This window comes from Lissotriton vulgaris, chromosome 12, assembly GCF_964263255.1.
Source record: "Lissotriton vulgaris chromosome 12, aLisVul1.2, whole genome shotgun sequence".
Lineage (NCBI taxonomy): Eukaryota > Metazoa > Chordata > Amphibia > Caudata > Salamandridae > Lissotriton > Lissotriton vulgaris.
In genome coordinates this window covers 439,120,830-439,144,475 of record NC_141700.1, presented here as the reverse complement: position 1 = coordinate 439,144,475, position 23,646 = coordinate 439,120,830, and the positions used below count along the sequence as shown (strand labels likewise).

Here is a 23,646-nt window from a genome sequence, read left to right as displayed (position 1 = left end):
CCAGCTGGACCTTCTGGAAATCAATCCTCACACCAACCAAAGAGCCCAATGAGGTGGACACAGACAAAATCATAAGGAAGATAGCCGAAGGCAGAGAGAGGAGCACCAAGCACCAATGGCATTCCCCTGGCAGTGTTTAAACATGACCCAGATCTTTGGGCAGACTACTCCAGCACTGGTATATAAACAGATCAGCAGCATGGGCACCCTGCCTGTCTTATGGCGAGGTTCGGTTATATCACCACTCTTTTCAGGCACATTAACAAACATACTAGCAATCTCAATCCTAGTGGATGCTGCCCAATGCACCAAAACACCATTATTTTTCAGTTTCATTGACTTCAAAGTGGCCTTTGATAATATGGACCGAGAAAAAATTCCTCAAAGCGTTTTGAAGATGCTTATCATGATCCATAAGGACACATGGGTGCGAGTCAAGCTAGGTGCTGGAACGCATCTCATGATAAATTTCACCGATGCACAGCCTAAAGTAGGGGTGAGTTCTGGCACAGATGCTCTTCAATCTCTTTTTAGCAGACCTGACAGAGCAACTGCAAACCTGCACCTACCATGCTCCAAAATTAAGGGCACGGTAATATCCAGTTTCCTCTACGCAGACGAAGAGGTTCTGGGCAGTCGCACTCAGGAGGGGCTGCAGCGGTTGCTAGACACTTCAAAGGCCTACTCCGCGGCCAATGGCCTTCGCATCAAACTTGGCAAAACCAATATTATGTCGTACAATAACAAGAAAACACAAACACACTCATGTTTTTGGGGAGGCACCCGAATAGAAAGTATGGATGAGTATACATATCTAGGGGTCATCATTGATAAGAACGGCTCCTTTACAGCTAAGAAGGAGGTGATATAAAGGAAAGGGCTGGGGCTGGCCATAACCCTGAAAAACGTTAAGAAAAAACTGTCTGGGCCTTCCCTGACGCCCTACTTGAAGGAGTACAAGCAAAGCTCATACCGACAATCTCATATGGGAGAGAACTCCTAAGAGGCCGGGATGCCAGCGTGCTGGACGATGTAATGATACGTACCTATAAAATAATCATCTCACTCGTGCGCCTCACTTCACTGGTGCAGAATCACTTGGAATTTGGGTTGTCTAAACAGTCATTGGCTAGGCACCGGGCATGCTTAATATGCTGGAATAAGATCAGGAGAGCAGAGTCAAACACATTGAATCACCTGCTATGGAAGGAGTTGCTGGACCGCAAATTGTCGCCGGCAAGGGCCTATCTACAGGAATCGTTGGAAATCAGATAGCTCACACAACCCTGGGACACCTCCACCAGTCATCCGGTATTCAAGCAGACGGTCTGAAAGGCCTTAAAAATCTGCTCCATCATTGAGGATAAGGCCTCATTATCAAAAACAGTGCATGGATGGATGACATTAAATGAATAAAAACCTTGCGCCACAAACATATTTCACCACACGATGCCAAGCCATTGTCAAAGTGCAGTTCTTAAAATATTGACTAGGCCTGGTATCTTCTAATGTCCACCTATCTCCCTGGCTATAAGAACGGCTTCCGGACACCTGTCGCCTATGCAGGGTTGTTAAGGAAGACCTACTCCACTTAGTTTGCTCCTGGAAAGCGACACACAGTGAAATTAGACAGTTTTTGAAAACACAGTTCAAACCAATGAGGGATACACTAGCGAAGGCCAGCGGGGTGCTGGCCAGCTTCGATCCAGGGAACCCTCAGCAGAACTGTTGTCTTGTTAAATTCCTGATGAAGTTGCCCCCTCAGCCGGGGGCTGCATGCAGGGGAGCACAATATGTGCCCCCCTGTGTGCAGGAACCCGATGTGGCCTTCCCAATGCGCAACCTCTTTCAAAGGCCCCGCCGGCTTTGAAAGACACACTGCAGCGGGACCGCGTAGTCGCAATCTCGCAGGCAGGCAGCAGCAACCTTAGGCGGATTAGTGGGGCAGCGGATGGCACAGCATCGCCACCGCTCCTCCAAACGTTGTCATTTGCCATAAGTGTTTCCAAGCCTGCAAGGTGCTCTGAAATGAAAACTATTTTCATAACTGGGGAAGCTTGTACATCATTTGCTTATGGGGTCTTGACCCTGCATCACTATCAATGTGCGCTTTTCACTGCTTATTAACACGTGTAAAATCTAAAACAGAAATGATACGCCAACAAGACAACTGGGGAAATTAATTGGTCTTAAGCCCCCTTTATCTACGTATCATTTTATCCATAAATGGCTATAAATCAAAAATAAATAAATTGGGCTGCCAAATCGAGACATACGTTACACTGACGTTCGACGCCAGATCCGGACACGGTTTACACTGGCGATGCTGATTACAGCTTTTTTAATTCTTTTAAATCAATTTTACTTGTGCAGAGTGATATCAAGCCTTATAGCTTCTGTCTCATTAAAAAGATATCGCATTTGGAATAGCCATGAAACTGAGGAGCTTGTCTTCTTGGATGCCCTGAAGAAGCCCAGATACGGGCGAAACACGTTGGCTGTATTCAAATTCTCCAAAGAATATGAAATAAGGGATCTAATATTCAAAGATCATCTCTCGTTTCATTTGTTTATGCCTGGCAATTTTGCCGTTATTTCAGTGTATGTTGGTCTGGTTGCCTCTCAGATCTTTGTGATTTATGTTGAATTATTTGTGGTTCTAATTGGTGGCGAACCATTTCTTGAGGTGGGCAACTGTGATTCTGCTTTATCATTAGATACTTTTAGCAACACGTGATTGGGCGACAAACAGGTCCCCTAGCCATCATTGCTTGTTTGGTTTCATAAATGACTATGTTTGCCATGAATGGTGCGTCACTACACACCAAACCGAAAAATCTGAATCACAAATCAAATTAATGTTATTAAAACTCAACCTGTCATCTTACTGCAGCATGCATCCTTGACTTTCTTGCAACACACAAGATATTTTTGGAACACTGGCGTCCTCTGCCAAACATGGCAAGATCCAGTTGTCTGTTTCCAACAGACAGTAAACACAACCTTTAAGATCACATCTCAGCAGAAGGCACTAGCGTGCCCCTACAGAGATCCATATGGCAAAAATTAGAAACCCTATTCTTCATGTATATATATGAAATCTCCCCTCACTCACATCTAGGAAATACAATTTGACATGACAATGAATGAAGGCAACTTGACTTGAAGATCCTCCTTTGATGCCTCAAAGGGACCTATGTGAACATATGAACATCTGATTTTTAAATCAATATTTTTCCAAATAAGAACAAAAAGATTGTAGCAAAGGATTACAGCAACCCGAGGGTTGAGGTGTGTAACTCAGTTGTCTAATTCAGGTCTTAAGGAGCAGGATGATCTGATGGACACATCACTCAATAAGGAGATGCATGCTGAATTGGAAATAGAGTGGTAACCTTTATCGAGACCAGAATAAAGACAATTCTGTGAAAACTGCCTCCTGTGGCATAAGACCCATTTCCTGAATCTTCAGTTGCATTATTCTTCACATGCATCTTTGAATACTTGTTTCATGATCGTCACCATCACTAACTTTCTTATTAGGTACTGACAAATCCTGAACCGATGGGTGGCTCTCACCTCTTGTTTCACATTGACCTATTATTTTTTCCCCGGGAAGGGTGGTGGTGGGGGGGGGCGGTTATTATTACTCTAACAGTCCTGCCAGAATCTGTGAGGGTCTTACTAGTTAAGTAAAACATTAACCTACTCCAGTACACCTACAACTACTACCCACATTATATGATACTGCCTGAACATCATTAAATCATGCATTTTGCAGCCTGTATTTAATCCAATCTTATCAAATTGCAGTTCATTCTCATCATACTTCGGAACCTCCACCACAATCTCAAACATTGGCTCAACAATATACACGAGTCTCTCAGTTTCTACATTAAGCCCAGCCTCTCATTCAAAGATGATGCAGACAAGAAATCCTAGATGGCTCACTATCAGCCAAGTCTCTAACGTTGGATACACTCCTTATTACTAAAGCATGCATTTTGGGTTGATGCGACCAGTCTTTTTTTCAAACCTAGAGAGGAAAATGCCCTCATCAACAATCTCTTGAATACTCTTCGGTGTGGGGTGTTAGTGGTAAAAGAAGTGATGGCGCCTGGCTACTTCTGCGTGTAGTGTGCATAGCCCCTAAGAGCGCGAAGGAAGAATACTGCAGGTTGCTATGAAGCAAAGTCCTATGCACACGTTATGATTTTTCTAGGAACATTCATCAAGTAATTTGAGCACAACTGTCAGTAAAGTCTAATAGAATCTGTTTCTATTTCATATGAAGGTAATATGGTGAAAATTTAAAAATATGCCTAGGGTTTCCACGTACAAGGTGATCTGTGCGCACTAAAACTAAAGAGAGGTGGAATTCCTCATCATATTACTTCCCATAATGTTGCACATTTTGTTTATACAAGACTTACTGTATCATTCCCAGCCCTGAAGTTGAGGGACATTTCCCATTGCAATGAAACACGTATGGGCTGGTTGATCTTTGTGATTGATTGAATAAAAGACAAGAAACAGATTATATTGGACTTTACTGTCAATTGTGCTCAAATTACTTGATGAACTTTCATAGAAAAATCATAACGTGTGCATAGGAGTTTGGTTCATAACAATCTTTTGAAGTCCACCTGAACCACTTATAAGTAGGCACCCCTGATGCCACTGGTCTAATAATCGAACAATGCAGACAGGAAATCTCCCTTGCACCATTCAGGAGCTGCACTGGCTCAACAATCGGCATACTTCAGTTTAAAATTGCTTAACATGGTTTAAAAAGCCCTTCACACTAGTAACGTGCATTGTGTGGCTGAAAATCCTTCTCTGGGCGCACCTGCAGCACAAACACTATGTCCCTGAAGATCCTATAGAGAAGGAAAGATATGAGAAAAAGGTAGCAGGTACACCTTCCTATGAAGCACAACTTCCAGATTGAATTCATGTGACAATGACCCAACACTACAGGTCTTCAGGAAATAACTAAAACAGGCAAAATCTTCCATTCTTCTGTGACATCTGAAGATTTGCTAAATATATCTAAATTAGGATTAGATAAACAAAACCATAACAATTAAACTAATATTCACATAAAATACTACACTATTTAATAAATTGCAGCATTAACCACAATACATTATATTAAAGATAGGTTAAAATGAGTTAAAAAAAAGTATCCTTCAAAATTACGTACACAATGCACAAGTTACTACTCGTGTAACAATACATCTGTAAAAGACATTAGTTAGTGATAGATTCCTTACCTTAGAATATCGACAGGCGTCAGACTGGATCCGGAAAGTTTTTCATCAACAGTACCCCTGCGCGTCGGTAGGTAGCGTTGCGCGGCTCCGTGTCAGTCACTGGCGTCGTAAGTGCCGGGATGACGTCACAGAGACTACTTAGGCGCCACCCATGTGCGCTAACGTCAGTTCTGTACATGACTTTCCGCGCCAGGAACGCAGAGCCAAACAAGAAACTGACCACTGGTGCCATCAAACTGGGGCCCTGAAAGGGATAACCTTAACCCTAGAAATCAGTTCGCAGAACGGGGAGGATGGGTTGGGGCGGTAAGTAATCTATCACTAACGGATGTCTCTTACAGATGTATTGTTACACAAGTAACAAGTTAGTGATAGATTCCTTACCTTAGAATAGATACCCCAGCAATACCAACCCCGGTAGGGGGTCTGTGAATAAGATTACACCAGAAAGTCTCGGAGAACAGAACAGCCAAAGAAGCCGTCTCTCCGGACTGGACTGTCAAGGCAGTAATGCTTTGTAAACTTTTGCAGCGAAGCCCACGTAGCTGCCTGACAAATGTCCTGCAAGGGAACGCCGCCTCCCAAGGCAGTAGTAGCCGCCGTCGCCCTGGAAGTATCGGCACGCAGTCCCACAGGAGGCTCCTTCTTAGCCAACGAGTAACACGCTTTGATGCACAGAACGACCCACCGAGAGATGGTTCATTTGTGCACTGCCCGACCTTTTGGGGGGTCCACGTAGCCAACAAAGAGCTGGTCATCCACCGGGAACTGTTGTGTGCGCTTCAGATAGAACGAGAGTGCGTTTCGGGTCCAGACAGTGGAGCCTCAATTCCTCTTTTGAAGGATGCGGTGGCGGACAGAGGGTGGGCAAAGTGATGGTCTGCCCGATGTGGAAGGGCGTGACAACCTTTGGCAGGAAAGGAGGACGGGTCCCTAAAACCACCTTGTCCGGATGAACAGAAAGAAAAGGAGGTTTGGAAGAAAGAGCCTGGAGCTCACTCACTCTTCTGGCAGAGGTGATAGCTACCAGGAAAGCCGTCTTGAGACGGAGAAGACGCAAAGGACAGTTATGAAGGGGCTCAAAGGGAGCGCACATCAGATATGTTAAGACAAGGTTTAAGTCCCATTGAGGCATTATGAACAGCACAGGAGGAAATGTGTGTGTAATACCTTTCAGGAAACGGTTAACAACCAGGGATTTAAAAAGAGAAGGCTGATCTGGAAGCCGTAGAAAGGCGGAGATGGTCGAAAGATAGCCTTTGATAGTGCCTAGAGCAGAGCCCTGCTGGGGCAAAGAAAGAAGGAACAGAAGGACTTCGGAAAGAGGGGCAGAAAGGGGATTCACAGCCTTAGCTGTGCACCATGCCACAAATTTGTTCCATCTGCAGGCGTATACTGTTTTACTGGAGGGACGCCTGGCTGCCAGAATCACATCATAGACTTCGGGAGGAAGATCGAAAGCTGTCAACTGTCGCCGCTCAATCTCCACGCATGGAGGTGGAGGCTGGACAGGCTCGGGTGGAGTATCGTCCCCTGCTGCTGCAACAGAGGATCCTCCCGAAGAGGGCCACAAGGATGACTTGGGCCCGTCACACCAAATCTTCTTCAGCACTCTGGGCAGAAGTGGTATAGGCAGAAAGGCGTACAACAGACCCCAGCTCCACTCGTGACGAAAAGTGTCGCCGAGCGAGTGCCGCCTTGGAAATTCCAACGCGCAGAACTGATGACATTGCGCGTTCTCTTCGGTGGCGAATAGATCTAACCAAAGCTCTCCCCACTACAGAAAGAGACCTTGCGTCACGTCAGAGTTCAGATGCCATTTGTGTTCCATCAAGCACCGGCGGTTCAGTTCGCCTGCCCTGGCGTTCAGAAAACCTGCCAGGTGTTGAACCACCAAGGTAATGCCTTGATGTTCCAGCCATGTCCAGAGGGGCAGAGCCTCCTGAAATAAGGTCCACGACCCCACCTGCCCTGTTTGTTCCAATACCACATGGCGGTGGTGTTGTCTGTGAACACCTGCACAACATTTCCCCGGACAGAGGGAAGGAATGCCTTCAGTACAAGTTGGATCGCCCGAAGCTCCAAAAGGTTGATATGGAGCCGGGACTCCGCCGGAGATCAGTAGCCTCTGATCTCCGCCTCTCCAAAGTGTCTGCCACATCCCAGGAGGGACGCATCCGTCACCACTATGTGCTTCGGTTGGGGAAGGGAGAGGGATCTGCCATTGACCCAATCGCGATTCGTGAGCCACCACTGCAATTGTCGTGCAGTGCCCTCCGAGATCTGGACATGATCAGACAGGTTGCCCTGATGCTGTGTCCACTCGAACTTCAGGTCCCACTGCAGAGCCCGCATATGCCACCTGGCATGTTGCACTAGAAGGATGCAGGAGGCCATCAGGCCCAGGAACCAGCGGGTCATCCTGACAAACCTGGGATAGAGGCTGAAAGATCGGAATCATAGCCTAAATATCCCGGACTCGCTGCTCGGGAGGATAAACCCAAAACCGTGTTGAATCCAATACCGCGCCAATGAAGGGGAGCTTCTGAGAGGGACTCAGGGGTGACTTTGGCACGTTGATGGAGAACCCCAGCAAATGCAGGAGGTCGGCCGAAGTCTGAAGGCGGGTGACAACTGCCTGGGGCGATCCTGCCTTCAACAACCAGTTGTCAATGTAGGTGAACACAGACACCCCTGACCTGCACAGGTGACCTCCGACCACCGCCATCACTTTCGTGAACATCAGAGGGGCGCTGGCAAGGCCGAAGGGGAGCACGGCAAATTGGAAATGCTCCTGGCCTACCGTGAACCGCAGGTAACGCCGGTGGGCCGGCAGGACGGAGATGTGAAAATATGCGTCCTGCAAGTCCAACGCTACCATCCAGTCTCCAGGGTCGAGGGCAGCAAAGACCTGAGCAAGAGTCAACATTTTGAACTTCTCCTTCCGGAGGAAGCGATTGACGTTCCTGAGGTACAAGATGGGGAGCAAGCCCCCTTTGTCCTTCTTGGGGACCAGAAAGTAGTGGGAATAACAACCACATCCTACTTCTGGCCCAGGAACGCGCTCAATGGCCCCCTTGGCCATGAGGGCCATGACTTCCTGTTGGAGAAGCGAAAAGTGATCCCCCGACATGCAGTGGAACTCTGGTGGCAAGGCTGGGGGGGTAGACTCGAAGGGGAGGGAGTTATCCCAACGGATGATTTGCAGCACCGACCTGTCGAAGTGACAGAACGCCAGTGGGGGAGGTGATGTTGAATCCAGCCGCCCACTGGCGTGGGGTGCACTCCAAAGCTCGGACTAGTAAGGCTTTGTGGCGGATGCTGCGGGAGCGGAGGTGGACTAACTGCTCCAGCTTTTTCGATTCCTTATCCAGCGGAGCGGTAGGGAACCCACTTTGGGAAGTAGAGGCCTGAATGACCAGGCTCTCCGGAGTCGGATGATTTGTCAGAAAGGCCGGGTTACCCGGTGCCGGGCGAGGACGCCTGGCCAAGTTCTTATCCACAGGAACCCCCGTGGCTGGCCTAGACCAGGTGTCTATCAAAACATCCATCAAGGCCTCATTAAACAGAAGCAAAAAGTTCCATAGAACTTGCCGCCGGCTGAAGCACCTCAGTAAGTAGGTTGGTCTTGTGAGTGACAGTAGGCAGATCAAGGTCAAGGGCCTCAGCTGCTGTACGGAGCACCACAGTACATACAGCGCCATACTCCATGACAGCGGGAGGAGACATAAATCCAGGCTCGGAGGAGGGGTCAAGGCCACCTTTATCCTCCCAGTCCTCCGCCCACTCATGTTCAGACTTGCACTGCCGTGCAAGAGGGTCCTCCGACCCCTCCGAGTCATCCCCCTCCTCCGCAGCCCGAGAAACAGGAGGCAGGGGAGGCAGAGGGGAAAACAAATGCTCCAACAGCGCCGGGAACGGCGTCGGGGCAGGAACCGCCAGCGGAGGACCTTGTAGCGCTGGGTCAGGAGCCGCCAGTGGCGGAGTCGGTGGCAAGCAAGGGCCCTCATTAGGGACCGCGGGCCAGAAGGCACGCCGGCGGGAGCCCTAGGCCTGAAAAAGCAGTTTATGGCAGCAAGGAACTCTTGCACCTAGGCCGGAGTCGCCGATGGACCGGGATAGGGTGGGTATGCCGCGGGACTCCCAGGCTCCAACGGACCCGCAGGGGAAGGACCCCTGGCCCCCTCGTCCGGAGACCGACGAGGGGACGTCTGAGTACAAACAAGCTTCTTCGACTTTTTCTTGGGACGTCGCTTACCGGATTCCGAGGGTAAAAACATTGACCCCGAGGAGCGATGATGATTGTTCGGCGGTCCGTCCCTCGAGCGACCCCTGGACCTTGAACGACGCGAAGACGACTGCCTGGCCTCCAGCAGCTTTCGGGACCGCTCCTGCAAAGCCTTTGGAGCTATGACCAGACAGTCGGAACATGACCGGAGTAAAGGATGCGCTCCAGACTGTAGAGACAGATACCATGGGGGTCGGCCACCGACATCGTACGGCGACAGGCCCCACAGGATTTAAACCCAGGCATCCCTACGTGGCACCAGGAGTCAAAGACTCAAAAGAAGTAGAGACAAGAAGTCTTGAAAACTTAGTAAAAAAGTGACTAGGGTATGTGCTCTCACCGGATCTGCGCTTGCTGGTGCGGAAAAAAAAGAACGGATATCACCGCGCATGGGTAGCGCCTAAGTAGTATCCGTGACTTCATCTCGGCGCGTACGACGTTAGCGACGGATGCGGAGCCGCACAACGCCACCTACCGACCCGCAGGGGTACTGCTGACGAAAAACTTTCCGGATCCAGTCTGACGCCTTGGGATATTCTAAGGTAAGGAATCTATCACTAACGTGTCTCTTTCAGATTAATATTAATCCATGTTTTGTACTTTTAAAGAAGGCTCTTCTTTGAGCAGCAATAAAATATGTAGAGGTGAATCACCCCAGGATTGGATGGTATGTCCCACTGTGGACAGACATGTAGTCATTTTTCAGGACAGATTTGGTAAAACATATACAAAAGGGTGGTGTATGCGTGCCTTTAGGGATGAGCTATGAGAGGGTACTTTGTGTGTCTGAGTAGGTTTTTACGTTAGATACCCTAGCACGAATAATTATTTTATGTCTCTTTGTATTGTCCCCTACAGATTATCAACGGCGATTTACATAGTGATACCCTCCCTGTGGAAATAATAGTTTCCAGGGGTACCTAATCCAGGTATTGAGGGTATAATGCTATTGGGATCAGAACACTTTGGGCACTACTAAGACGGCAGAAACATGTTGACACTTTGGCAGTAAGAAGGGGTGAAAGAAACCTTAATTTTTTCCTGTCACCACCATTCTTCACGTTTTTAGACCAGGCGGGTGGGTCCAGGAATACATTTTTGATCAGAGACACCACCGAGCTAGTGTGAACCTTCACTCCACTTCTCTTTCGGTGATCCCAAAATACATTGATAAACATTATGTTTTCATTTTTGTATTGCCTCCCCCTCCCTTTGCTCCACCCCAGGCACTGGTCTGTGCGGGGGTGTACTGAAGCAAGCCCAATGATAAAGCATATCACAATTTTGTGAGTGAAGTCAGTATTTTTCCACTGAGCACGTGCCACCTTTTGATCACTACTTTCTACTCTTCCATGTGTGTAACAATTTCAAGATGCCTACCAGTAGGCCATGGAACAAGATTTTGCCAAAAAACACTAAGCATTTGCAGCATGCTCTTCAGCAGTTTAAGGCACTGTACTTAACTTGTGGATAAAAAAATATATATATTCATGTTGTCATTTTCCCGAAAAAAACGATTTCATTACCGAAATGGTATTTGTAAAATACCATTTATGCAAAAAACAAGCAACCCAAGTATAAGATGATGCAGTTTGCAGATATGATACATAGATCTGTTTTATGGGCAGATCTATGTGTGTTTTTGTTTTTTATTGTCTTCAGTTCAGGATATTATATGTATTGCAATTTTGTTCAAAGACATAAAATATTATCTTTAAAACATTTTCCTACACAGTAAGGCAGAATAAAAAAACACACAACCATAACAATGAAGGTCTTGAATGATCAACACAATCCTTACCATCATCTAAAGTGATGTCTTGTAGACCAATGGTCTCAAAATTCAGCTCTTGATCTTCAGGTTCAGATTTAATATTCAGAGATGCATCATCAGTTGACACTGAAGCTGCATCACATACACTGTGATGGACTAGGGACGGATCTGAAGAAAGACTTCCCAGTCCAGTGCTGAGGTTTTGTGAGGAAGGTTGTCCAGAATGCACAATCGGCACTGGAGATGAAGATGAGGTGGGACGCCCTGAGCTAGGTGTCTGGTAAGGCAAAGACTGTAACTGAGGAGACGAAGGTCCCGATAATGGTGAACAAACCAGTGGACAGGAAGCTGTTGCAGTTGGTGATGAAGCAGAGCCTGGGTTTGAGGAGCGGTATGTGACTGGCTGCAGCTGCGGTGAAGTTTGCACAATGGGTTGACTTGTCGTAGGCGATGGAATCGAACTGTGTCCTGCATTTGAACAATGGTATACCACTGGCTGTAGCGATGATTGCCCAGAATGACCAGACTGTGCCAACTGGTGTCCTGCTGCTGCAGAGTCAGAATTTAAAGAATGGTACTGAATTGATGGCATTGACCGTGACCCAAGATTCATTAAAAGAGGCACAGATGAATCTTGTTGAAATGAAACTGCATCAAATCCTTGGCTAGAGTTCATGGGAAGACTAGACTGCCCATTATACATAATAGATTGCATAGGAAGGTAGGAAGGCCTCGCTGGAGGTGCAGACGTAGCTTGAAAAGACTGGTGGATTACAGTATGACATTCTGCACCAGGATTAATGTTCCTGCTCTGTAAATGAGAAAGATGGGGTACAGATGGGTTTAACACAGATGGATAGTGCTGCTGAACTGGAAAAACAAGGCTCCTGGGTGAAGTGGATAGCATATTGTCACAAGTATTTCCTGGATCTGGTGAAGGCAGGTGAGTTCGAATAGACTGAATGCCCTGAACAGATCCACTGAGGGGCATCGCCAAAGTTGTAACTGCAGGCAATTCCACCTCATCTCCGTGCTCTTGCTTCATTAAAACTATGAATAAAGCAAATGAAACAGTTAAATCGTGCCTAAAACATTCGTACCATACAATTGTGTGTAAACAGTTTGACAACAGATATGAAAACAGAACGTCTGATCAAAAATATGTAGATAAATTAATATTTACACAAATTATTAATGCCCGGGGTTACAAACCAGTGAGACAGAAAAAAAGCACAAATTGCTACAGAAACCAGTGCCCTTAGGAACAGACAAGAGACATCTAATGGAAGAGTAATAATGACATGGATGGGAAATGACCTCTTTTACTTGTGTAGACAACTTGATTAAAGAAGAGTAAAATCTCAGATAATGCATTATTTCACCTTTATAAACGAACTCAAATATAGTGGAAGAAATATTGAAAATGAGCTAGGTCGAAATTAGGAATGAAAAAACAGGTTTGAAATTAATTAGGTAGCTCATCAATGTTAGACAATTAACTATGTAAATTGTTATTATGCTTTAAGAATTTAAACTAAAATATTACTGTGCATGAATTATTAATGCACATTTTACAATACAGCTTTTCACTGTACATTTTATAATAAACGTAACATTTAATCAATCCAAAATGCAACTGTTACAAATAAATCATTTACTAGGGATACCAGAAGGCTCTAGTAGGAGTTAAATCTGGTCTAGAATCTTAACTACAAAATAGGTAATGAGGGTGCAGTAAACTGGCACTAGATTAATTTTTCAAACTTCAATTGCATTTTAGCACTCTACCATGAACTGCTTATACAATTTCATATTACATCACGTTTAGCATCTGAAATCATAGCATTTATAACAATACAAATGACATCCGGTATTCTCATTTGTTAATCCCTCCGACAGGGAGGCTGTCATTTTTAAAATGTTTCCACACCAGATACAGTCCCAGAGAGTCACCATGATCGTGCAGTCCCTCACAAATTCCCTCTGCGCCTCCAATATGTTGCCATGTCACTTGTTCTACTGCTGTTACTGCCTTTTTCACTCTTTCCTTATTTCTAACACTAGAATCTAAAACTCACATCTTAGTCTTCTGTCCTTACTGTAGGACTCCAGCCGGCAAATATCCTATTTGAGTAAGGCTACAAGAATGGTGTCCCTCAAGCTGACAACTATTTAACTGCTTGACTGCAATATCTCTATCCCATCACTGTGAGGTGGGAGCAGTGTGTGCTCTTTAACGAAATGAGAGGTTGCCCAGAAGGCAACTTTTACTGTGATTCTAATTAGCCCTTTTTCACTCCAATGAACACCTGTAAGAACAGCACCATCAATCAGAAGGAGGAACTTATGAAATTAAGGTTCACTTTGTGAAATCTAGGTATAGTCCAATTGCCATTGGCTGCTCCAAGAGCAATCAGCTAGTCAGTTTTCTGTATAAGACTGGCATCCACAAGTCTGTTTTTAGGTTGCGCCAGCGAAAGCAGCGCATACGCTGCTTCGCCTTGCGAGACTCTATTATTGCCTCTTTCTGTCCCGAAGGGAGACAGGAGGTGGCACGCGTGGACAGGAGATGTGCATACATACGGACAGGAGATGTGCACTCCATACGTGTGCAAAAACCACAGGTGATGGACAGAATGCAGAACAATGTCATACATTCACCCCAGTACAGAGATCTGGGCATACGTGTGCACATCTCCTGTCAGCGCGTACATCCTGCGCTTTCACTTTCCCTCCCCCGTCGGCTCCACGTGGCCAGCTTGTTTGCACAGTTCAAGGCGAGGGCAGCCATGGTATGAAATACAAGCCTGTTTGTCTGCAAGCCTGGTCTGGGATAATTAACTATGCGTTCGAAGTGCAGGGCTCCCGCAAGGTCACAAGGTGGCTGCAGTTCATGCATCGAGGAGACGGAGCGGTCTTGACTTGCATACAATAGTCCCTCCTTTTGTTTACAAAGAATAGTGAAGTATTTTAATGCCTAGTGGGTGTTTCATAAAATGTGAATGCCTTGGTAATAGGTTTTTTTGAATGCACCAAATCTACATCACTACAATAAACAAAATCTTTTTCAAAAACACGACAAACATCAATACAAAACTAAAAGCAAGAACACGATCATTCCTGCAGTTAGAATTGCAACAAGAGACACACAAATGGAAATAGGGTTCAGTCTAACAGAACAAAGCTACACTGGACCCCTTACACACTGAATCTCCGTGTTAATTGAGTAGATAATGTTTCCGCTCTACTTTACATGTGTAGTATTTAGCTGTTGCCAGTGGATAAAGTATGTTTGCTTTTAAAGTAAAAGCACAGGCTTCACAAGGATTTATTAACGGATGCTATTTACGGGAGCCTCTACCCCCAGCAACTCATTGAGTTAGCTTTGGACTACTTCACTAACCAGAGTGTCATATACTAAACGGATGTACTTGGTACAAGCCCCAGGACACAGGACTTCATTGTTAAAATTACGATTTGCATCAGTGATCTCCGCTTGTACTGAGGTTCGCCAAGAAGGCTCCCACTGCAGTTAAGAAACAATACAATTGAACACCAAATACTTAAGTAAACAAAATCCCCCCAAAAATCGAAATACTTCAAATGTTATTAGAATTTTAAAGCTGACGAACTGTTGGTAATCCGCTATGGTACTAATAGTTCTACTTAACCAAGTAAATAGACGACCACCTGAATGATAAGAGTTTGTGCAGAATAATTTGATACTGAAGGCGAAAAACAGAACTGTTATACTTCTGACTTTCAAGCAGGTTAATATGTGAGAAAAGTATATACTCTGAACTGAACAGCTGAAGAGGAAGCATTCAAGTGAACGGGTGACAAAATAAAAACAAGCATTTGCAATGCAATAGGTCTCGCATTTACGCGAGTTTGAGCTATTGTTATTGTAAATGACAATGCCTTTTATTTGTGTTTTGGTTTTTAAAACATAAAGAGAAGGCATTGTCATTTACAATGCTAATAGCTCAAACTTGAGTAAATGCGAGACCTATTGCATTGCAAATGCTCGCTGAATTTTCTTTGGGATACTGTGCTCCCTTTGCCAACCAAAAGCTTTGTGACACAAACAGTCCCTTCCAAGACGGATCTAAGTTTTGCAAAAGAGGACCTAAGGTAAAGGTTTATTTTAGGGCCCTTGCCAAACATTTTTACTTGTCTACTGTGTGGATTGTCAAACACGATTGGATTACTATGGAGACAATCTAGTCATTTATGAAATAGAAGGTACTAACCATAGTGCTGACTGCACGCATAGTCCAAATGCACCCTTCATCTCATTTCACAAGAAGCTGCATACCTGCATGTGAGGTGTGGTGCATGGTTTGCAAAATAAGTCTGTTTTGATGACTAACCACATGCCCCGTGGATTCTACATTCCTTACGCACCCACCAACTCCCACACATCAGTCATTTCCTCTGCGTCTGTACCTTAGGCACAGACAGAGAGGGGGTGTAGGCCCGTAGGTCGGGGGAGGGTAAGGATAGGTGAGGGGGCTGCTATTGCAAACATCATTAACCTCTTGGCTGCTAAGGCAATATTTTACTTCTCATCTAATTTCCATTGAAATCAATCAAAAGTGCATGACGAGTTACCCTTGTCATTAGCAGCCAAGAGGTTAACAGTACAATTACATTGGAAATAGTAACAACTTATTTTTATACTAATAAGAAACTCCAAAGCTGTGAAATGAACTGCTGTATAAAAACAACTTATTCTATCACATTGTGAGTTAGATTTATTTATTAGCACACCCTAGTCAATCACACTCCAGGAAAATAGGAGACTGAAGAACAGAATTTTGTAAAGAAGAGGCAATCTTATATTCGAAAAAGCTGAACTAAACACATTTTATTCAGAGCTTTGCCAAACTGAGCGACAGATTGTGAAATGACTAACGTGGCATAAAGCTCACAGAACACCTCCTGGGTAGTCCAAGTAGCTGCCTTGCCCATGAAATTCAAGATAATCTTACACTGAAAGAAAACAGCGAACTGGCATTGGCTCTCATCCTAAGCACCAAGAGACTCTATAGTCTAGGCAGACAAGTAGCCTGTTGAAGGACTTAAAACTCTTACCCATATAAAATGTAAGGTTGAGCCCACCTTCATGAAAGTGAATAGCCCTTTCTTCACTTGAGGGCTGATTTGGGGAAATAATTGAGAGGGCAAGCTCTTCGGTAAGAAGAAAGTTCAACAGGAAGCTGAGATGTCTAAAAGATGTGTGTGTGTGAAGGACTTTGCCATTATAAAAAAATATTTGAACTTACAATATTGGGAGCTCCACTGAGGATTATGGAGGTACTGGCTCCTATAGGCCTTCTGCGCCAACATTCTTATGTTTGTCTATATGTTTCTACCAAAGTTGCGAAAAATCTGCTCTTTATGGGGAGAATATACTAACAGCATCATAACCCTTCTGCTGAGGGCTATACTGGCGTTAAAGACTTTGCGTTGAGGGACTATAATGAGGGAGAGGGCCTTTAACAACTGGTATAGCTTAGCAGCGTGCTTTTGAGGAACCAGAATTCGATTTAGGCCTGGTAGAGCATGTAGTTACTTTTAGTAATTAGCGTGATGTACCTAGCAGGCTAATGTAGAGACACTAACTCCAATACGCACGCTATATGTAATAACATAGGGATTAGTATACACTGTGTTATACTTTCCGCACCTAATTATATTTGTACTGTTTCGCCCGACCGGTGCCATTTTGTGGCCTGGTTCACTCAAGGGATTAGTAAAATCCTGACATTGCATTTAGCTCAAGCCGTTCTCCTGAGAAACAGTACCATTGTAGCAACCTGCTGCTTCTGCTTGGTAGGCCTGTCATGGTTGTGGGTGGAGGCAGGCTGGATAAGCATATTCCGAGGGGTGCTGCGTGGACTCTCACGGAGTTAGCAGAAGGGAGTTACCCTCACGACTTTGCTATAATGAGATGAGCTAAACCAAGAGCGCTTTGTCTCCCATATATGGTCTTTCCCCTGCACCAACCTGTACAAACCTGTATTTTCCCTTCTTAGGTAACGGTTTTGAAATGTAACAGTATATACGTGATGAGTTGAAAATGTGCCAGCAGTCTTCTTGGCGGACCTCGTGGGGTTAGGTCGCAAGGTCCTCCTCTAGCAGAGTTTGTTTGTTATAATAAACAATTGGACCTTCTACACTGCCAACTGACTGATTATTGGTAATTGGTATTGGGCTATTTGTAAGTATGGCTCTAGGTGGGTTGTAATTCATTTTTCGGTACATCACTATAAGGCAACAACCTAAGGTTCTGAAAAGGATACTGTGCGTAGTTCACCAGCACTGTAAGCAGAGATTGTGGCACGAATATGTACACTTTTTCCAGATCAACAATTAAATGCCACCAGTGGTGTGAGGTCAGAGAGGTTTAAAGGCCAAACCTGAAAAAATAGGGTCTCATTATGGGGAGTGTCCTATGAATTGGAAGGAACAAATTCAGCTATGAGTGATTCCATTCCCCAAACACTTGCCGTAAAACATCGTCATTTACAGCCCCTTTAGGCTTTGGGAGTGAACTTGTGTCCTTCGCTAAAGATTAGTAACTACGTTTTAGTCCGATGCTCTTGTATTGGGGCCTTGGTCCATGCTTCCCTAGCAGCCTTTAACACATACAGGATGTCAGGAGGAAGCCAATAACCGGCAGCAGAGGTGGAGCAGCAGGTTCTTCTACAACAAAAGTAGGTCAGTTTCCAGCATGAATATTGTGTGATAGACACACTTCCTTGAAAGAAATAAGTGAACAGGAGGTGTAGGAAGTGAAGCAGCCTTTTGGTCAATAAACCATTATTGTATTGCAATTTCAAGCACAAAGATAAACTAACGGAGAAAAACAAGAATAAAATGCTACAAAAAAAATATGCATCTGCAAAACCAATAAGTCTGGTACTGGAGGGAGTAGGATTTATTTTCATTAGTTTGCAAATTTATGCAAAAGGCACTGCAAGACACCTGCACGCTGAGAGTGGCACTAACCCTGAGGAAACTGCGGCAGCATGTCCAGCGACCTATGAACATTTTTCCCCACTGATGAAAGAGGAACCTAGAAACACGTGTCTGGGGATACACTTGAAAAGAATACTGGTACTGGCACTGGCCAACAAACTGAGAACTGTGTGTGAAGCGAGCAACATTGAACCACTTGGACCATGATGCATGAGGTAATTCAGCTGGGACGTGTCAGCAGGGTGCTCCAAATCCCTTTGACTGTTTAAGATGGCTCCCGTGGGCCATGAGCTGACGAGCTCTGTGAGCACCTGCACGCTGAGAGTGGCACTAACCCTGAGGAAACTGCGGCAGCATGTCCAGCGACCTATGAACATTTTTCCCCACTGATGAAAGAGGAACCTAGAAACACGTGTCTGGGGATACACTTGAAAAGAATACTGGTACTGGCACTGGCCAACAAACTGAGAACTGTGTGTGAAGCGAGCAACATTGAACCACATGGACCATGATGCATGGGGTAATTCAGCTGTGACGTGTCAGCAGGGTGCTCCAAATCCCTTTGACTGTTTAAGATGGCTCCCGTGGGCAATGAGCTGACGAGCTCTGTGAGCACCTGCACGCTGAGAGTGGCACTAACCCTGAGGAAACTGCGGCAGCATGTCCAGCGACCTATGAACATTTTTCCCCACTGATGAAAGAGGAACCTAGAAACACGTGTCTGGGGATACACTTGAAAAGAATACTGGTACTGGCACTGGCCAACAAACTGAGAACTGTGTGTGAAGCGAGCAACATTGAACCACATGGACCATGATGCATGAGGTAATTCAGCTGTGACGTGTCAGCAGGGTGCTCCAAATCCCTTTGACTGTTTAAGATGGCTCCCGTGGGCCATGAGCCGACGAGCTCTGTGAGAACCTGCACGCTGAGAGTGGCACTAACCCTGAGGAAATTGCGGCAGCATGTCCAGCGACCTATGAACATTTTTCCCCACTGATGAAAGAGGAACCTAGAAACACGTGTCTGGGGATACACTTGAAAAGAATACTGGTACTGGCACTGGCCAACAAACTGAGAACTGTGTGTGAAGCGAGCAACATTGAACCACATGGACCATGATGCATGAGGTAATTCAGCTGTGACGTGTCAGCAGGGTGCTCCAAATCCCCTTGACTGTTTAAGATGGCTCCCGTGGGCCATGAGCTGACGAGCTCTGTGAGCACCTGCACGCTGAGAGTGGCACTAACCCTCAGGAAACTGCGGCAGCATGTCCAGCGACCTATGAACATTTTTCCCCACTGATGAAAGAGGAACCTAGAAACACGTGTCTGGGGATACACTTGAAAAGAATACTGGTACTGGCACTGGCCAACAAACTGAGAACTGTGTGTGAAGCGAGCAACATTGAACCACATGGACCATGATGCATGAGGTAATTCAGCTGTGACGTGTCAGCAGGGTGCTCCAAATCCCTTTGACTGTTTAAGATGGCTCCCGTGGGCCATGAGCTGACGAGCTCTGTGAGCACCTGCACGCTGAGAGTGGCACTAACCCTGAGGAAACTGCGGCAGCATGTCCAGCGACCTATGAACATTTTTCCCCACTGATGAAAGAGGAACCTAGAAACACGTGTCTGGGGATACACTTGAAAAGAATACTGGTACTGGCACTGGCCAACAAACTGAGAACTGTGTGTGAAGCGAGCAACATTGAACCACATGGACCATGATGCATGAGGTAATTCAGCTGTGACGTGTCAGCAGGGTGCTCCAAATCCCTTTGACTGTTTAAGATGGCTCCCGTGGGCCATGAGCTGACGAGCTCTGTGAGCACCTGCACGCTGAGAGTGGCACTAACCCTGAGGAAACTGCGGCAGCATGTCCAGCGACCTATGAACATTTTTCCCCACTGATGAAAGAGGAACCTAGAAACACGTGTCTGGGGATACACTTGAAAAGAATACTGGTACTGGCACTGGCCAACAAACTGAGAACTGTGTGTGAAGCGAGCAACATTGAACCACATGGACCATGATGCATGAGGTAATTCAGCTGTGACGTGTCAGCAGGGTGCTCCAAATCCCTTTCACTGCAAGACAATCATTGAAGGTTACAAGGCAGAAGAAGTTAATGGCACTATGAGGCTAGCGCCCCAAACACCTTTAAATAAGTATAAAATACAATATGTTATCATACAATGAAGCAAGTACCATAAACGTATCCCTTAATGACGGAGTTGTAATTTGTTGCCGATTGGCAACCAGAAAAACCTTGGGGTCAATCTAGTTCCTGTTGTCTTAAAAGTTATACTGTAGAGCAGTGGTTCTTAACCTTTCGACTACTGTTGACTCCCACTTAACCATTACTGGAATCCAGAGACCCTAGCCCAAACAATTTTCGATGGCCGGAACTGCAAAATATTACATTATAGAGAAACATGCATTCATCAAACAAACGTACAAATGGTAAAATATTGTATTTATTTCACAAACAAATAAAAAAAATGTTTTTATCTAAATTTGATTTTAATGGGAAGGTTGGAGCGTTTCTAAATTCAATGGAGGCTGCCCATCGTTCATACTATATTCTCTGTTATGCACAACTCAATCCAGTGATACCAAGTTGTTAGTCTCCAATTTCAATTTCTTTCACATGTACTGAACTTTTTAAAATTTTCAATTTTATATTTTGCTCCTTTATATACACTTTATTACTCAGTTATTACTCTTATTGTTATTTAATTTCCTAAGCAGACCCGAACCGCTTAAGTGGGCTTCACGGAGCCCTATGGGTCCCCAGACCACAGGTTAAAAACTCATGGTGTAGACTGTAGAGTCAAAATAATCCATTGCTGTATAATCTTTTCTGAGGGGAAAATCTCCAAAAGAGAAGAAAGATGTGATTGTGCATCTAGGCACAAACATTAGACAATTTAAAGAGAAGAAATCAGAGTTGAGTCAGTTTACTTATGCTAAGATAACAGGAAGGGCAAAATAATGCTTTATAAATGGAAAAGGAAAATGGTCTAGCTTGTCCAACAGACAAAAAATAACATCACCCAAAAAAAGACTTGTTTAGATAAGCGGAGGAAGTTTCAAGAATTAAAGTCCTATTTTGTAGTTTTTACAGAAAGTAATGCGTACATGACAATCTACTGGGACTATGTGCTTTATAGCAGAATTCCTAATGTTGATTTCTTTTATAACAATAATGCCTTATGGAAAGTGTTAGACCTGTCAGCCTTAGGGTGGTCTCCCCTACATTTTTGCCCTTTTTGCCTCCCATTTTGACCTTACATTTAGGACTCTGGGCGCCTCACCACTGCTAAACAGTGCTGAGGTGCGGGTGCTCTCCCCTAAAAACCTTGTGAGGCTGGCATATCTGCCACAAGCCACTGCTACTGCAGTAAGGCTAATCCTCCATAGGCTAATATGGGGAACCTCTCCTTATAGGATAACTTCCGACAGGGACCTAATAAGTCCGTCATGTTTGGTCTTGTTGGACTCGGGGCGGGGAACCCTTTCCAATGATATATAGGGTTTGGGCATTACTACGCTAGGGATCCCACTTTTATAAAGTGGACCTTTACCTGCCTACACTTAGATTAGGCTGCAGACTCCCCCCTCCCCTCTGCATACTGATAGCCTGCCTGGGTTGGGAGGTGGGAGTGGTGATTCACACCTTCTTCCCTGGGATGAGCTGTGATGGGCTGCCCACTGTAGCCTTAACAGCCTGTCTCTCGTCACTGTGACAGCTAGGTCAGGGAAGGCAGGGAACATACCAGAACTCCCTGGACTCTTCCAGAAACCCCTGCCCCCAGACCCTTCCAGAGACTTCCACCACTTTCTAGCCCCTAGACTAAAAAGATATATAAGGGAGGGTCCTGGCCTCACATTCTTGTTACACCCTGGATTAAGAAGAATCCCTGCTGGAGTGAGGACTGCTGCGCCAGGAAGGATTGCCAGTCTGAAGGAGGCTGACTGCTCCAAGGAACTGCTGCCCAATCTACTGAGCTGTCTCACTGCCTGTTGATCCTGCCCTGCAAGAGGAGACTGAAGAAACACCTCCAGAGTGTCTCCACAACATACATGAAACTTAGTTTCTTTGATTGGGACTACAACCTTTTTGGAGAGCTACCTGTTTTAAAAGAACTCTCTGCCTACAGAACTATCCCCCACACAGCGTGCCTGTAGCGGTGTTCAACGCGGGACTGGCACCGTGATTAAGACTTGCCCGAGATCATCACTGCGGGCCTGAGCGAACTGCAACCACGACTGTCCCCTAAATCACCATCGCTGCCTGGGTGACCCTGACGGCGCTACGAGGCACCGGGGGAGAAGAAGCGCTGTGTTGGACTCGAAGCGCTATTGCAAAGTAATGCTGTGTGCCCGTGATCCAGGCGCTGGGAGCTAGAAGCGCTGTGGGCTCTTATCACCGTGGCGGCCCTGAGCCGATTTGACAAGGTAAACTGTCCCCAACGTCACCGCCGCGGGCCCGAGCAAAAGCGCACCTGAAACTCCTTCAAGAATCCCCCTGAAGACACTGCCGCGGCTCAGGAGCTTCGGGAGCCCGGGGCGCGTCATCCCAGGCATCAGGAGAAGCCGCGCTGGGATTGGTGCGACGTCAGCCCCAGGCCGCGCTACGATTGGCCCTGAGCCTCCGGGATTCCCTGCTCGTCATAGAAGGGCCGCGCTGGGATTGGTGGTTGCCTCGAGGGCTTCCCCAGCGCCGGCCGGAACAGGGAGAGTCGCACCGAGGACCGGGGAAGAACCGAACTGCCGCCAGCCCCCATCCGGTTCCCAGGTAAAGCCCGTGTATGTGCCGAGCCTCCCGCGCCTATCATTGTCTTGGGCGGGAGGCTTCTTGGGGAAGCTGATCCACTGGGAAGCGGGATGCGGGGGCTGTGTAGCTTGCTAGCAGGCCGCCCAGGACTGTCCTGAAAACTTGATTGTGGTCATCAGAGTGAGAACGGGCCCAGGACTGGGGGGACTCTGCGGCATAAGGACGGCGGGCCAGTGATACTCGGCACACCCAGTAACAGAACTTGTGATTGCCTTGCTTGGGGGGACAACCGCCTTTAAGAGGACAGGGGCTGTGTGATCAGCCAGCGGGACTATAATCGTCTCTGCCCTCATGTTCCCTAGCTAAAAGACAGCCTTCCCTGAGTACCGGCCACACCAGTCCCAAGGACATTTCCTTTCTACTGACACCCTTTGCGGGCATATGTTGGAGCCCTTGGCACACATGAGCTTTTTGGGGTGCATTTTGATTAATGATTGAACCTACCTGGAGACTGGAGTCATTCTTATCGATTATTGA

At 46.0% G+C, this 23,646-nt stretch overlaps 1 protein-coding gene across 2 annotated transcripts in view; it reads right to left on the bottom strand.

The window, feature by feature from the left end:
- Positions 1–23,646, bottom strand: part of NFATC3 (nuclear factor of activated T cells 3) — a 1,100,962-nt gene that overhangs the window by 124,087 nt on the left and 953,229 nt on the right. For both annotated transcript variants that reach the window (XM_086945198.1, XM_086945199.1), the window contains exon 9: positions 11,366–12,388. In XM_086945198.1, coding sequence (XP_086801324.1) covers positions 11,366–12,388 — 1,023 coding nt within the window. The remainder of the gene's footprint in view (positions 1–11,365; positions 12,389–23,646) is intronic.